The sequence below is a fragment of the Aspergillus tubingensis genome, assembly GCF_013340325.1.
Source record: "Aspergillus tubingensis WU-2223L DNA, scaffold_15, whole genome shotgun sequence".
Taxonomy (NCBI): domain Eukaryota; kingdom Fungi; phylum Ascomycota; class Eurotiomycetes; order Eurotiales; family Aspergillaceae; genus Aspergillus; species Aspergillus tubingensis.
Genome location: NW_023336289.1, coordinates 1197354 through 1213603, shown reverse-complemented (window position 1 = coordinate 1213603; position 16250 = coordinate 1197354). Strand labels below are relative to the sequence as shown.

The 16250-nt window shown below is 50.3% G+C and overlaps 5 protein-coding genes across 5 annotated transcripts; 2 read left to right on the top strand and 3 right to left on the bottom strand.

Moving 5' to 3' along the window:
• Nucleotides 1-570: 570 nt before the first annotated feature.
• AtWU_11235 (flavin-containing monooxygenase) lies at nucleotides 571-2916 on the top strand (the record flags this gene model as incomplete). The annotated part of the gene is made up of 9 exons (XM_035506337.1): nucleotides 571-1231; nucleotides 1297-1421; nucleotides 1470-1652; nucleotides 1700-1796; nucleotides 1842-1913; nucleotides 1977-2015; nucleotides 2075-2304; nucleotides 2377-2605; nucleotides 2780-2916. 9 exons carry the CDS (start codon nucleotides 571-573, stop codon nucleotides 2914-2916), a joined length of 1773 nt encoding a protein of 590 aa, XP_035362230.1.
• Nucleotides 2917-3069: 153 nt separating this feature from the next.
• Nucleotides 3070-4575, bottom strand: AtWU_11234 (WD repeat protein; the record flags this gene model as incomplete). The annotated part of the gene is made up of 6 exons (XM_035506336.1): nucleotides 3070-3216; nucleotides 3285-3411; nucleotides 3488-3825; nucleotides 3912-3978; nucleotides 4083-4182; nucleotides 4269-4575. 6 exons carry the CDS (start codon nucleotides 4573-4575, stop codon nucleotides 3070-3072), a joined length of 1086 nt encoding a protein of 361 aa, XP_035362229.1.
• Nucleotides 4576-5749: 1174 nt separating this feature from the next.
• Nucleotides 5750-7767, top strand: AtWU_11233 (putative extracellular lipase; the record flags this gene model as incomplete). The annotated part of the gene is made up of 5 exons (XM_035506335.1): nucleotides 5750-6087; nucleotides 6139-6284; nucleotides 6336-6408; nucleotides 6464-6635; nucleotides 6703-7767. 5 exons carry the CDS (start codon nucleotides 5750-5752, stop codon nucleotides 7765-7767), a joined length of 1794 nt encoding a protein of 597 aa, XP_035362228.1.
• Nucleotides 7768-8152: 385 nt separating this feature from the next.
• chsF (chitin synthase CHS3) lies at nucleotides 8153-11860 on the bottom strand (the record flags this gene model as incomplete). Its single annotated transcript, XM_035506334.1, has 3 exons — nucleotides 8153-8244; nucleotides 8295-9100; nucleotides 9147-11860. 3 exons carry the CDS (start codon nucleotides 11858-11860, stop codon nucleotides 8153-8155), a joined length of 3612 nt encoding a protein of 1203 aa, XP_035362227.1.
• A 3415-nt stretch (nucleotides 11861-15275) lies between these two features.
• On the bottom strand, nucleotides 15276-15632 carry AtWU_11231 (prolyl oligopeptidase family protein; the record flags this gene model as incomplete). Its single annotated transcript, XM_035506333.1, has 1 exon — nucleotides 15276-15632. The coding sequence occupies one exon, from the start codon at nucleotides 15630-15632 to the stop codon at nucleotides 15276-15278; it is 357 nt and encodes a 118-aa protein (XP_035362226.1).
• Between the last annotated feature and the right edge of the window lie 618 nt (nucleotides 15633-16250).

Here is a 16250-nt window from a genome sequence, read left to right as displayed (position 1 = left end):
CTCCCACTTTGGACTGAAGTGCTAGCAGTACTAAGTAGTATGCAGTATTGACTGCTGTTGCTGTCGTAGCGATTCGCAGAAGAGATCATTGCTGGGCTGACAGGAATGAGTTGCTCCAAGTCAGTGGCAGCCATGCATGCGGTAATTAATTCCAGTGAAGGCTGACCATCCAGATATTACGAGCGGAAGCAAGGTTTAGAGGGCATCGAACAGATAAAGTGATTGGTGTCGGTTCACCGCCTCTATCGTGTAGCGTGAACTGAATAGTATAGCCCTATGGACGAAGATGGAAGCCTTCAACACCATAAGAGTCAGTTCAATACATAGTTTACTGCGTACGCTGTATCTCACACGCTCCGCCGTAACATTGAATACATTTGTTCTCCAATCTCCGCCAACCACTACATTGGGCCTGCATAATATCAGTCGTGGCCCCTTAACCGCTGAGTTGGCCCAAGGGATGTGTGCCTTGCTTACGGCACCGGCAGCACCCGAGTTAAGAATCCGGTGTCGGGCAGTCGAGCATTCTCCTCCTAATCCTTCTTGTAAGGTGCATGCCAGTTCCACAACATGGCCAATCTGCCCCAAGGAATCCTTCCGACCCTTCCTTGTGCTCTACCAAAGGCCGACCTGACTAGTGATTCTGATGCTGTTGGTATCGCGAAGGGCCTTAGCATCCCGCTGAGTAGCTTGTCGCTCGAACAATTTACCCCAGATGCCCTGTGGAGGGATACCTTTGCCTTGACTGGGACATTGCGAACGCTCTATTCTGCTGTTACTGTTTTCAAGGCATGGGATCAACGATGCCTTGCTCGCCGGGCAAAAGGTTTTCGGCTGAACCCTGATGCCGCACGGGCAGTATGCCCGGCACCAGGAATAGGCTGGATTGAGGTCCCATTTACCTTTGAGACTGCAGCTATACCGGCAACCACTTGCTCGGGCTTCGTCTCGCTGGTTCCGAATGAAAACGGTAGCTGGAAAATTTGGCTCCTGAGGACGATCCTGGACCAGTTCCAGAATCTCCCTAATGTGGATGAGTTGAAGCCTGGGCCCGCACCTACAAGACACCCTCTTCATGAGGGAGCAGCCTACGAATGTGTGGTTATTGGCTGTGGACAATCGGGTTTGAGTGTAGCTGGTCGACTGCAGGCACTGGGGGCGTCTTACCTGGTGGTGGACAAGGGTCCTCGCGTGGGTGACTCCTGGCTTCAGCGATATGAATCAATGAAATGTACTCCCTTACGGAATAAATACTTCCTCAACCCGCTTTATTCTCTCTTATACTGACGGAAGCAGTACATTCCGTTCGAGATGCCGCCCAGCTCCCGTTTGACCGCACCTTCACCGAGGATTATCCCGAATTTATGAGCAGGGAGGATCTGGCCCGCGGATATCAAGCCTGGGCTGAGCGATACTGCATCGTATGCAGCCTCATTCAACCACTCAATGCGTCCGGCTAATAAGTCTAGAACATTTCATTCTCAACGGAGCTCACCTCAGGGGCCTGGGATGACAATCAACGTAAATGGACTCTCCATCTGCGCCTGAAACAAAACGAGCAAGTGACCACCAGAACCATTACCTGTTCGCACGTCGTAATGGCCATCGGCGCTGGAGGGCAGGAGCCCGTCCGACCCACTTATCCAGGGGAGGTAAGTTAACCCTCCATTGGGCATCGGCCAATTTAACGAGAGTTCAGGACATATTCCAAGGAGAAATCATACACACCGCTCAATACAAAAGCCCTCGCCCATGGCAGGGTAAGCATGGAGTCATCATTGGGTCCGCTAACTCTGGTATGTCTGCGTACCACGTAGAATAAGCCCAATCTGACAAAACAGCACACGACACGGCAGCAGACATGGTTGGGACAGGAATGGCCTCGATAACTATGGTCCAGCGCAGTCGGACATGTAAGGAACCCGTCACTCACACCTCTAAAGTTTCATTGCTTGTCTAATTAGGTATTGCTTCAGGTATTATCCCAAAAGAGTTCATGCCGCAACGAGCCCAAGGTAAAAATAGCTACCAACCACAGAATCAGACGCGTATTTAACCCATATCCACAACGCAGGTACCCTCGCTGCGGACAAACAACAACTCTCCACTCCCCTAGCCGTAAGCCGTCTCATGAGCACCCTCACACTGCGATCAAAAATCGCTCAAAACCCGGAGCGATTCGACGCTCTCGAACGAGCGGGGTTCAAGGTCGATCGGGGCGCCGAAGTCGTTGCGCACGTTCATGAACGCTACGGAGGACATTACATGGACGTTGGGAATTGTGCTAATATTGCCAAGGGATTGGTTTGTCACATTACACCAAGTTACATCCTGCTGATAAAGTTTGGATTGCTGATAGGGTTTCTTGGAATGTAGGTAAAAGTCAAATCTGATAGTCTTCTCGTCAGATTCACTTCCACGGGACTTCTTTTCGAAGACAATACCCATATCCCTGCCGACGTGGTAGTGTTTGCGACAGGGTATAAGTGGAATGCCAGAGATACGGTCGGGGAGCTTTTCGGAAAGGAGGTGCATGATCGAGTTGAGGATTACTGGGGACTTGATAAGGAGGGTGAGGTTAGAGGGGCATTCAAGCCTAGTCCGCGTATGTGGTACCTCCCCTTTCCTTTTGTTTTTCATTCACTCATTCCTTTTTTCTTCCCTCTTCCCTTCCCTTCCCTCCCCCACCTTTTTTTTTTTTTTTTTCTCGTTTTTTCCCCTTCCCTTTCATTCGCTTCGTTTCTGTGGAGTTTATGAAGTTAACGAGGTGACGATGCAGATGGCCATATCTGGTTCATTTCCGGGACTACGACGCATTCGCGGTACTTTTCTCGGTTCATTGCGCTGCTGATCAAGGCAGATATCATGGGAGTACCCATCGAGGTGTATCGGGGCATACCTGATGCAGATGAGTAGATGTCAGACTTGGGATGCAACGCTGTTGCACAGTACATCTAGGCAGGATTGAGGATCGAATTGATCGTTGCCTTTGACAATAGTAGTACCTCTATTCTGGAAAACCTAGGTATTTCCGCCCTCTCTCAACAACACTACCTTCAACAACACTACCTAGTAAGGTTTAAACCTCCCCTTCTCCCTGTTCTTCTTCTCCTTGCGAGAACCCTTTGCAGCCTCCTCTGCCTGGGCAGCCCCCTCTCCTTCAGGCTTCCACGCACGAACGAACCCATCCTCACCGCAAGTGAACACAGAGTGCGACTGTTGTCGTTATTCGTCAGCCCATCCACCCAATCCCATACACATAGAGTCCGGAAGAAGATACATACCTTCTCATCAACAAAGACGGACCGCACAACCTCCTCCCCATGCGCCCCGGGCAACCTCCACACTCCCTCCTGATCGAATCTCCAAGACGGCTCCGAAATGAGGGGAACGAGGTCGAGACGGTTTTCCCTGTAAAATATCTTAATACATCTTTCCAAGCAGGTGAGGGGAAAACTAGATTGTCTGTGAAGGGGAAGAAACATACTCCTTATTTCCCGCAGCCACATACGCCCCTTGACCGCCCACACACAGCTGCGCAATGTACTCACACCCTAAAGGCTGCCGCAAATCGCCGAATTGAATGGGGCTCGGCTCCTGGGTAGGATCGTCAGGATCAGTCGCTGGGTGCACGGAGAATACTTCGTCGTGGCTGAGTGCGTAGATGGTGTTGTTGCTGAGGAAGCCGGCGTGATGCACGGAACCGTGGTTGATTACTTGTACCAGGGCCTCGTCCTCGTCGGTGATGGTGGTGTTGTAGATGTTGACGAGACCGTCGGTGCTTCCAGAGAGGAAGAGGGTGGGGCGTGTGGGGTGGTATTGGAGCTGGGTTAGGTGTCAGATGTTTGAATGGGACGATGGGATGGGATGGAATGGGGTGCTTGATAAGAAGGTGAGCGGGTTATAAATACCTCTGTTACGTCGTCATTGTGGCTCTCAACGTATTGGAGACTTGTTTGGCCAGGGGATCTTGTGTCCCTGGAGCGTCAGTTAGCAGCTCGTGCATTTTAAGTTGTGGGTGGCTATGCCCTTGGTGAATAGCCTGAAGGGCCTACGCAGTGAAAGGTCGGTGATTGACTCACCAGAAAGCGACTATGGCTTGGGATGAAACCAGCTCGGTTCCAGCTGCGACTCCGTTGACTTCGGGGCAGCAGGCGACGGACAGTATGGGTGCTTGTTTGGCTGTTAGAAGAGGTTAGCTACGGTTCTCATGAAAGATGGATGTAGTGAATGACTGAATAAAGAATATGGGGTGGGGGACAACTTACATGTCTCCATCTCTACAACAGCAGTCTTCTTGCCGCTGCGCAGATCCCACAGCTTTACTTTGTTGTCTCTTCCAGCCGTCGCCAGCACCTGCTGGTTAGCATCATATGTCTTCAGAGATGTGACGCCCTCATGAGCGCTCGCCGCGATGACAGATGCATGATCGAGCCTGTTAGCGTCGAATACGCGAAGCGAATCATCCGATGAGATCACTGCGAATGATTCCGGCGAAGCAGGCGCAATCGCATAGATGTAATGGCCCTCCGCCAGGGAGAGGGAGGAAGATGCAGTGGCTTTGAGCGTATGCATATTTATGAAGACAAAGACTTCTTGATAGAGGATACTGTCTCAATGGCGCTTCCTGGGGGGTAATTTAGCCTCTAGTATATCATCGATAGACCTGTCTCAAAAGGGGTTCTACTGACAACGTGATATCTATGTTGGCCTTTACTAAAAATGAAAACTTTTATTGGCAGAGTGTATCCAATGATCAGAGTACGTGGATGACCCAACCTTGGGAATTGTCGTGTGTCCCCGGTGGCTGAATCTGATGGACTTGTCGCTGCCAAGCCAAGAAGGGATTCCCGCCGAAATTTTTGCGCAAAAGCGGTTTATGCCTTACCTATCGGGCATCAACTCCCTTACGGCACAGAGTGGAACCCGAAAATTTTCCAATTCTCCCTTCTGATTGGTCTGATGTGTAGCATTTGTTCCAGGCTTTCTATTGGCTAGTGTCCATACTACAGTATTAGTACGTACTTCCCGTTTCTGCAATGCGGGGTCGTGGTATGAATTTGGATGTGCTCTCATGGCAATGGCCCATAGCTAGAGGTCCCCCGGCTCTCATGTCCAGAAAAATGATCCCTGCTTTGAGAATAGTAATAACTATGCATTTAAACACACATTTTGTTCTCACGGCTGTACAATATCGCACTCGCATCCGGTGACCTTGGATATATATTTAGATAATTCTTATGATTTCATTACTACTTTATTTCTCACTTCAAGACGGAACCCCGATTATCCGCTTAGGACATCGTTTTGGAAAATCATGTAGAGTACTACTCCAAGTACCTAATCCAGCAGTAAACCCCTAAATAAAATCCTTTTTGGCCCTTTGCGAAGCAGAGCGTGACACCAACTAACATTAATGGGCTATAGCACCTTCGCAAAATGTTTACGGTTCAGTGACACTCTTACCACATATTGAACTGTTCAAGTGAAAAAAGATAAAAAATAAAAAAACGTCCACAACACCATGTCTGGATCCTCCGCTTTGATCGCCCTGCACCCTCTGTCATGAAATAACAGCACTGCTGCATCTGTCGACCCCGATCCCGGAGAAGTATCCGAGATAGCGATAAGGAAGCGGAGATAAGATTGGCAAGTGGAGATGCGAGAGATATCCCCGGCCCCAGAAGTAGACCCGATGATAAATAGTGAGAAGGTCCCCCGCCCTTCTCCAGCTAAAACACACTTCAACATGCCAAGTGTACGCTCCATTATTCTGGCCTCACTGCCAGTCCTTCTCCTGCTTTTTGCCCAGCTACTCGCCTCCCATCCAACCGAGCAGATTCAAGCTATCCTCGCTCCGTGGGTCCCAACAGCACTACAAGATGTCGTGCTCTTCAGTCGACCTCGCGTCATAATTGCACAGGGCACTGTTGTGGGTACCACCTTGACAGACACGCTCAAATCCCCTGTGGACGCTTTTCGAGGGATTCCGTATGCATTGCCTCCAATTGGGGATAGACGGTTCCGCCGCGCGATGGGTGTCAATGCGTCGGACAACATTATCAATGCTAGTGATTTCGGCCCGAGGTAGGCTTCCCCTTTCTATACTATATTGACATCCTGTTTAATTGCTTCTAGGTGCCCCGGGAAGCAACTCTTGAATCCGAAAGACATAGGTGGCGATGAAGACTGTCTCACGGTCAACGTTTTCCGGCCTCATGGTGCCCAGGGAAAGCTCCCAGTTGCTGTATACGTGCACGGAGGCGCCTACAATCGCGGCACTGGTAAGTGCAAATTCCTTCAACCACCTTCTTTATGCACCGCTAAATATACAGCCTCCGGACACAACACTGCCTCAATGGTCGGCTGGTCCGACGAGCCCTTTGTTGCAGTCAGCTTCAACTACCGGTACGTATATCATGCTTTCCCCAATCCAACCCGACCACAACTAACAAACCATCAGCATCGGCGCCCTCGGCTTTCTTCCCTCGACCCTAACCGCCAAAGAAGGCATCCTCAACCTCGGCCTGCACGACCAAATCCTCCTACTCCAATGGGTCCAAGACAACATCGCGCATTTCAACGGCGACCCAACCCAAGTCACTCTAATTGGCCTCTCCGCCGGCGCACACTCCGTAAAACTCCCCTCTCCCTTCCATCCGCCCTCCAAAACCTCTCCCCAACTAATACCTTACCTCCCAGATTGCCCACCACATCATGAACTACACCCCCGACCAAAATACCACGCCTCTCTTCCACCGCGCCATAATCGAATCTGGCGCTGCCACCTCCCGCGCCGTGCACCAGTACAATGCCTCCCTCCACGAAACCCAATTCACCGACTTCCTCACCTCAACCGGCTGCACCAACCTCCCCAACGACACAGCAATCCTTCCCTGTCTCCGGGCCCTTCCATCCAAAACCATAACATCCGCCTCCATCGCCGTCTTCGACAAATACAACCCGTCTATCCGGTGGGCCTTCCAGCCCGTCATCGACCACGAGATCATCCACCGCCGGCCCATCGACGCATGGCGCTCTGGCCAGTGGAACAGAATGCCGATCCTGACAGGATTCAACACAAACGAAGGAACCTACTACGTCCCTCGCAATCTATCCCTCTCGGAGGACTTCACCTCGTTCTTCCGAACACTGCTCCCCGCATACCCCGAGAGTGACATACAACTCATCGATGAGATATACCCCGATCCAAACATCTACGCCTCGGCATCGCCATATCTAGAGACGAGACCAATCGCGGAGCTCGGAAGGCAATACAAGCGCCTCGAAGCGGCGTATGGACATTACGCGTATGCGTGTCCAGTACGGCAGACGGCGGAGTTCGCTTCTGCTGATACTACTGCTAATCAGCCGGTGTTTTTGTATCGCTGGGCGTTGAATAAAACCGTCATTGGGGGCGCGAATCACGGGGATCAGATGGAGTATGAGACGTTTAATCCGGGGGTGCGGGGAATATCGGAGGCTCAGAGGGAGGTGGCGGGTTTGTTCCATGCATATATAACATCATTTGTGGTGTACGGCGATCCGAATGTTCTGGGGGGCAGGTATGAGGGGAGGGAGGTGTGGGAGAGGTACAGTGCGGATTTCGGGGAGGGGCTAGGGGTTGGGAAGGTGATGGTATTTGGGGAAGGGAATGATGAGCGGGCTGGCGGGGATGGGGTTGGGGTTGCAGCGGGGTTGAGGAGGGATGAGTGGGGAGTGAGGGAGTGTGCGTTTTGGGCCGCGAGGAGTGGGATTTCGGAGTGAGGGCTTATTTAATTATAGCTACGCCGTGATGTGGATGAGACTGTAGGAGTGGTTTGCAAAAGAGGGTCGGTGTACTCGTTTATGTACACTGAACCCTCTGAAAATACCCCTGATTGCATCCATATTATTCAAGTCGTCGATATCGTTACTCGTATCTGCTATATCACAATCGCTGTGGTAGCGCATGCTGAATCCAAACGCATTAAACGACATTATAAAGCCATATTCAAAAAAGCCGGCCGGAGCGTACGGTCATTCAGCTCGAATGACAGGCACAATCCAGCTGACCCCAGCTGGCGGCAAAGAAACAGAAAATTACAATAGTACAATCCGTCGTAACTCATCAAACATCCGAAATTTACAGTCAAATAATCAACCACAATGGTTAATGCCCCCCATAGGGGTCTTGATAGGCCGAATACCCTCCCGGCCCCGGAGCCTGGCCCCAGCCCGACATCTGCATGCGCAGTCGGCGATCTATAACAAGCTGTTAGTTCTGGTCATCACGCACATTGGAGTTGAGTTACCCTTTTCAAAGTCTCGCCACCGCTTCATTGTGATCTTGCTGCTGTCAAACTCTCCCTCCCCTGCTTCGTGCCCCTTGTCCTTCCCTTCGGACGTCTGCCGCGTGTCGCCCCAGCTGAAGTCGTCGAACTTCCAGTACGAGTACGTTGGTAGTACAAAGTTCCACACTGGCAAGGATAGCAAATATATAAACATCCACAGCACATACACAAACTTGTGCGCCGTTACCACAATCAACACTCCCGGCAATCCCAGGATCAGAGCAAGCAGTACCAGCGGAATCACTTGTACTGGCCTGTGCACGATCGAGTTTATGACCACGTAAAACGTAAAAGCAATGGCTGCCGGAAGCACGAGCGTGCCAATCAACTCAATGAAGATGCAGAACTGCATACTGAAGCAAAATGTCCCGCACAAGTCTCGTACTAGGACCAGCTCCATCAAGTTGTGCACGGTACTGTTGATCCAGCGTCGTCGTTGTGAGAGTAGAACCATGAACTTGTCCGGCACCTGCGTCTTGCAGACAGCCTGGGGCACAAAAATCTGCTTTCGCTTGGGAAAGGTACGTAGCATCAGTGTCGATAAATACCGGTCTTCACCTAACAGAAGCAGATTCTTCTTGTGCAGCGTATCGACCACATTCTCCGAGTAATGCTCCACCACATCAGGACTCGCCAGAATCGGAACCCAATAGTTCTGACCACCCTTTGGTGCTTTGATCCGATACATCGAGAAGCACCCGGGAAGACACGTAACACCACCAAACACCGATTCAAAGGCCTTGGCTTGATGATGCGAGATGAAATACCTGCTTGTATTAGTATTGCCACAGGACAAAAGTGGAGGATACATACTCAAATACTTGGATCATCGTCACCCAGCTGTCTGTCTTGTTGGCAATCTTCGTTTCACCACATAGTCCCATTACCTCCGGATCCTTGACCATCGCAGCAATCATATGGGTCAAACTGTCGGGGAACACCTTGGTGTCGGCATCGACCATGAGAATGACTTCATAGAAATCAGGAGAGATGCCGGTCACCTGCCATAAGCCGTTGAACATTTCGTATTCAAGTTCTGTCATCCGTTCGTCGAACATGACCTTTTGGAGGAAGGACATCAGAATGATCTGACTGTCTCGCTTGCCCCGATTTCCCGGCTTTGACTTGTTTGCTTCGGATGGAGTGCCGCTTTTTACAATAACCATCATCGGGACGCGCTGCTGTTTTTCCTCTGGAATAACGGAGTCCACGCCGTAATCATAAAATCCGGCATACACCTTTGCCATGTTGTGACGCTTCGACCCGGTGGCAACGGCAACATACGAGAATGATTTCACTTCATCCTTGGGGATGATGGGATCTTTCATCATTCCTAGGACAATCTCTGGTGTGGAAAACTCCTCACCCTTTCCTTTGATCATTCCATCGCAGATCACGAGGATAGTCTTATGGCTGTTCGGATAATCGGTCATGGCGATGGAGTCCAATGTAGTGCGGATGCCCTCTTCACCTTCCGAGTAACAGGTAACCAGGCAGAGTGAGTGGGCGAGAGGAAACCCGTAGGGCTGCCATTCCGGCGGTGGCTGCGGGATCACACCCTCGTGGACATACCCGCCCATCCCCGGAGCTTCTGATTCGAGCATGGCAGTTGAGTACCGTGAGTCCTGTCCCGGAAGGGCCAGACTTGATCGACTGGCTGATCCATTGTGGCGTGAGCCATCGGGCCCGATGCTCCCCCCGCTGCTGTTGTGGCTTTGCTTGTACATCGAGTTGGTGGCACCTGGCACTAGGCGTGTTGTTGAATTTTGGCTCGCCATCGTGACGTACTGATATTTCTGCTTACCTCCGTTGCTCACAGTGTACGGGCTGGAGAAGCGAGAGGTAGTCGGCAGGAAGCTTGCCCGTTTGGTGCCCCTTTCCACCATACTGTAATCCGTCATGCGCGGACCAGGTCGATAAATATCATTGGCCCAGTCCTCGATTTGCTGGTTCCGTGTCTTGGAGTCGGAGCCCATACTGGTCCTGGGTGCAGCGTAGCGAGCGGAGATAAACCACTGGAAGAGCAGAGCGAAAATGAACTTTACCACGACGATGGACAAGATGAAAATCAACGAGACGTATAGGACGACCTTTGAGGCGATACATCCAACCGTATCAGTGTCGATACTGCCGACCTTGATGATCTGCGACAGACACTGGCCGATCCTCTTTTCCTGGCCCGTTTGCAGATAGTACGTGAGGTCGACCCCACGGACCTTGGAATTCTCGCGAAGCTCATCGAACTTCGATGGCCAGTTCACCTGAGATGCGTTGAACCATTCCAAAAGATCCAGATCGAGTACGTCGCCATCGTAAACGGCAAGGTTTCGGCTCGTATTTTTGGTGTCATCCCACGTGAAGTACACGTCTCCGGCGCTGTTCAAGTTATAAAAGGCTTTCCGAGCCGTCCCCGACGTATGACAGGCCCAGCCAAGGTAATAATCCACCGTCTTGTTCGGTTTGGACGACCCATCTTGATTGAAAGCGTGACAGGGAAAGTACCAGGCGAGGTCTCCGGCTGAATTGGTAGGCACATCCGATCCGTCGGCAAGGGTGATTAGATTCTTGCACGCCCCATTGACTTCTTGGAAGAAGAAACTTCCGTCCTGTCCTCCGTACTTGTGGGGCAGATCCCAGAGGACATTGGAACCGGCAGGGATGCCAGCAGCGGCCGGGTGAGTGGAGTGGGATAGATCGTAGGCCTTGCCGTGGAAGATCATGTAGTTGCTACTGACCTCATTGATCCTCAGGCGTGTGGGAGGGGTTCCGCACACGGTCGCTGTGAATCCGAACGTCAGAAAACCGACGAATGCTCCGACGAGTAGGATGAGACTGATGAGGCCAATCTTCTCTCGCCAGGCACTCCGCTGGGCTTTTTTGGGCATTCCAAAGCACTTCAAGATGAAGTCGGGAGCCCAGAAGGTAATAATCGCGCAGTATGTTGTCCACGGGCTGGGTGGCCGCACTTGCTCCAAGGCCTCCTGGCGTTTCCTCTCCGCTGCCGCTGCTCTTCGGGTAATCTTGCGTGATGATCGCCGTTTCTTGATGCGACGTCGATTTGGAAGGCGTTCTAAGGGCTGGTTGATATTTCCCTCCGTCACATACACCCTATCCTTTCCTTTGTAGTCCATGCTCTGCGAGCTGTTTGTTTCCGCCTCCCCTTCTGCTCCCATTAGGGGCTCATCCCCGGTCGTCGATGGCTGCGTGGGCATATTCTGAGATTTCTGGCGATAATGATAGTGCGGATGGTTTTGGTCAACCCGACTGCGTTCCGGCTTCGATAGAGTCTTCTTGTGTCTTGATTCTGCGCCCACTTCTCCTCTCTCTTCGTCCACATCGTCGCGTCTTCGGGAGCTGCGTGAGCGGTGATGGCGATGGTGTCGGTGCCCTGATGGGGATTCGGCTGATGAATCATGGTAGCGGCCGCTCTCGTGGGTGCGATGCCGTCGGCGGGAGGACTCTCGAAAAGAGGAGTAGGTATCTTCTCGCCGCGGGGAGGCTTTCCCCGGACGCTGAGGTAGAGACATAGCCTGCAGGACGGGGATGTCTTAAATTAGCAATGGTGTCGTTGCGCAGGCAATAGTTGTATTTTCTAGACTCGATGATCCATGTTATGAATAGCTCGATGCAACCGATGTATAGACAATCGCACTGGGGTGAGTCGACTCACCTTTTTCTATCGCATAGGCAAGAAGAGTGTGGGCGAATTGATCGCGCGGTGGGTGGACTAGAACGCAGTGAATCAAGCGACTGAACGATTGACAGTGGTAGAGTAAAGGGTGAGAATATCGGTTGAACAGTCTCGTATAACTGCGCGCAGCTGAGTGGCCGGTCCCTGAAAATGCTCCCACAACCGCAGAGAAGAAACGAATGCGAACAGAGAGATCCCAGTGCGGTAGATGAGCAAGATGCGAGAAGCGCTAGCTACCAACCCCCCTGCCAAGGCGAGATGTGGATGGTTTAAGTAGCGCACAAAGGATAAATGAGGGCGCGATGGATGAGAGAGGAAAGGAAGGGGAAATAGTGCGGGCGCGAGTGGTCAAAGAGAGGATACTAATACTAGTCGAGCGGCGGAGATGGACCCGGACCCGGCCTGGGATGGTTCGAGGTGCACTAAGCGTCTCTAACACCCAATAGTAATGCCACCTTAACTTGATTAGTCGGAGCCGGGGAAGTTCTTTCGATGACTAGATAGGATTAGGCGTGGATGCGACGATAGCTGATTAACGGGGACTCTCCAGTTTGAGGATCTGCACCGGAACTAGAGGGTCAGGGGAAGGAAGTCGTGGTGCCAGGCCGGGCAATGGGTTGGAAAGCGGACTGGAAAGAGACAGAAGAGAAAAAGAAGAAAGAGTTAATGCTGGACAGATGATGAGGGGGGAACCGATGCTGAAACTGGGACTATCACGGGGTGTGGCCGCTTATCGTCGCCAAGACCCCAGCAAGTGTTAGTCTAACTAAGTGTTGTGGGATGCCAATGTAATGATGTCCGGGGGAGGCAAGAATGCAGAGTCCGATCGGTATGTGAAACTGAATCGTGCTGTCAGTGAGTGCATGAAGTGATCTAGATAAGGGCAATCTGGTATCTAGTACTCCGTAGTCGACCAAGAATGTATTCTTGGAAGCAATTACTCCAAAGAAAGCCTGGGGTAAATGACGAGGGCTCGGGTGTGTACACAAATAATTGCCCGCCCACGGGACAGCGTCGCTAGGGGCAATCAGCTTGTAACTAGTCAAGTCACTGACTAGTCAGAGTGCAGACTGGTCTGGCCCGGACCCTGACTAGCTGCTTTGGGGTTAGTGCCAGTCCGGACTCCGAGACATGCCTATTGCCTACTACGTGGGAAAATTCCCCTAATTCTCCTCTCCACATGATGCAATCATTTCCATCACTCTCTTTCTTTCTTACTTCGATCAAATACCTCTCACTACTCCGTACTTATCTTGCATTTAATATAAATGAAAGCTCGAGGGTTACAGGAATATAATGCATATATATCCCTCTACTTAAAAGTAACTAGCAGAATATGGGAATAGAGTTTATGTCTTAAAAGAATCAGAAATCTATTAATAGCAGTATGTGATGTTGTGACTTTTGCACTTGCAGCCCAAAGGTGTGGCCTGAAAATAACTCAAAATGTTCCAAGGTGTGCTGTAAGCCTTGGTTCCTGACTTGCTACTTGCTAGGATTTAAATGGCTGACCCTCCAGCTCGGTGAATCATTTTTGCGCCCCGCGATTGTCGGTGGACCGTTGTTATCGGCATCATGCAGGTAACTGCCGTGAAGTATTAACATAATAAACCTATACTTTGTCATGTACCATAAGCCACAAAAGCCCATAACGGTAATGCGCTGCAACTACCCAGAGTGCTTGTATAGGTACAAGTATTAATTATAAAAGCGGTCTAGATACCTGCGAACAGGATATGTCACGGTCGAAATAATAGGCATTATTACGAGCTTTATCTATTAATTCCACCATGGATGCGTCACGGACACAGGCCTAATCAGTAGAGCTACGTAGATGCTGATGATGAGTAAGTGCAATATTTTACAGATGAAAACTCTGCCTCTCAGTCTCCATCAATTGTGAGGCTTTGGACGTAGGAGGGATGACCCATATGGTGGCCGTTATTTCTTCTGTTTTCTATTTTGGTACCTACGATGAGGCTCAAGCGGTGTTAATGATATTTACTATAAATCTTTAATGTTGGGACACATATCTTTCCGTCGCCTGGCTAACTACTAGACGTGATATACTGATTTTAGTCGAGTGGTTAGTGCGTCGACAGATCTTCATGATGAATACTATGCCTTCATGAATATAGCTCACAAAAATCTAAATTCCACGCCTGAAGACTCAAATATATGTAATGGGCGTAAAATCCCAGCCTATAACTGGTCAACAACGCAAGGCATGCCGGTGAATATGGTATAAGTCCAGCCCTGTGACGGCCACCCAACCATTCGCACCTTCCTACCTAGTATGCTTGAACCATCATGCAGCTAGCGTATATACCCCTCCTCCTCTTCCTTATCCTCCTCTCCTTCTCTACCATAATAGTCATCATCATCGCCATATTAGCCTCTCCGTGTGATTATTCCCACAATACATGACTTCTAACCCTCTGTGTAGTTCAATAGAAGACACAAGAAGCAGGATCACATCATCCAATGCTGACGCAATCATGAATAATAGCTCCCTAACATTTTCTGGTTCAGCCCTCGATCCATGCGCAACTAAGCTACTGACCTCATATTGCAACAACAGCGCAGTTATATCATATCATTATACAGTCTAAACCTCCCTCTCCCAACACCCGCCTCCACACCAACTGCAACCCATTAACATACTTTGCCCCCAGAATCATCGTATGCTTCCCCTCGCACTGATGCACCACCATATCTTACCTCGGCAACAATTTCCACTGTTCATACCTCTCCACCTACAGCATTCGATCATTCGTAACCGTCAGCAACGGTCCACCACAAACACATCCACAGAAAGTTTCAGTTTCATACGGACTGCGAATCTGAGACTTCGGTTACAGTTTCTACAGAAATGGTTCATGGAAAATACCATATTGATTGACCAATAGGATATACAGTTATACACACTGTAATACGACCTGCTACTACGGGTGTTACTTTAGAGCACTATAGTTTGGCCCCTACTAACAGGCTTGATTGGTGTCTGCAGCTTACACACTAACCACTTAACTGATGACTGCTACTCGAAATACTCAGGGTACATGGTAACTACAATCAGAAAGATATGAGAAGGTGGGGTCTGGAGTTGTCCCACTGAAGGCTTACTGCTGTAGATTTCGTGCAAGAATATGCTTTGATTGCTTTCTCCTTTGTCCGTTTTCTGCTTTCTTCCCGTTATGGTTCAACGAGCAAAACAGACCAAACGTTATCGATCTACCCCACAACGAACCTCAGTTTTCCTGCGCCAGCAGTTCGCAAAACGCATAAAACGCCTCTTCGAACTCGTTACTTTCTGACACCCACTCCACCTCGCGTTCATACTCGAATGGCTCCTGCGCCTGACCGTTCACGATGGGAAACAGGCGCATGTCCAGTCCTCGAAACACGACCACCCCCCCCAAGCGGTCTGCGGGCAGGTCAGGGTTGGCCTCGAGCTCCACCCGCCATTGGGCCTCAGCACAAGCAGGAGCTAAGTCCCAGTCGCCGTTCCAACCGGACGCGTTGAGGTCGGCGAAGGACATGGGGACGCCGCGGTTGTCGTTGTCGCCATGGCCGTTGACGAGGCCGTTGAGGTAGGGAATGGACATGGTGCTGATTATTTCTGGGGGTGGTTGATAGTGGGCTGGGGATTTGGCTGTAAATGATACAGTAACAGTGAGGATTGAAGTGACGGTGGAGCAATCTTTAGAAGGAGTGCAGTAGTGGTATATATAAAGAATCCTGTCGAGGTGGAATGCTTTTGTGGGTTGGGCTTTGAGGATGGTTCCGGCTTTTGGATGGTGCTCAAGATAAGATTGACAGTTAGGGCTTTTTTTCAAAAAAATAATCAAAAACAGGAGATGGCCCTGTGATTCTCGGAGACGTTGATACAGATACTTCAATCTACTGGAAAACTTCGAACAGGAATCAAGGATATTATCATGCAGAGGTTACTGATACTGCAGGAATAATCCACTGGCTAACAATCTCGACAAACTGTATATGCACCATGCAGCACCTAAGTGGTAGGTGAGAGGTAAATACCATGGAAGAAAAGCAGAATAGCTTGTCAAGTCTGGTATTTTGAATAGAATAATATTTCTGAGTGCATCATCTTACTTATTCGGCTGCTTCCACAGATATGAGGTTTTCCAATCGTCATCTTATCTGCTTCTGTCCAGGAAAGTTCCTCCTCTTTGGAGCGACGGGTTAAATATTTTGGCTAC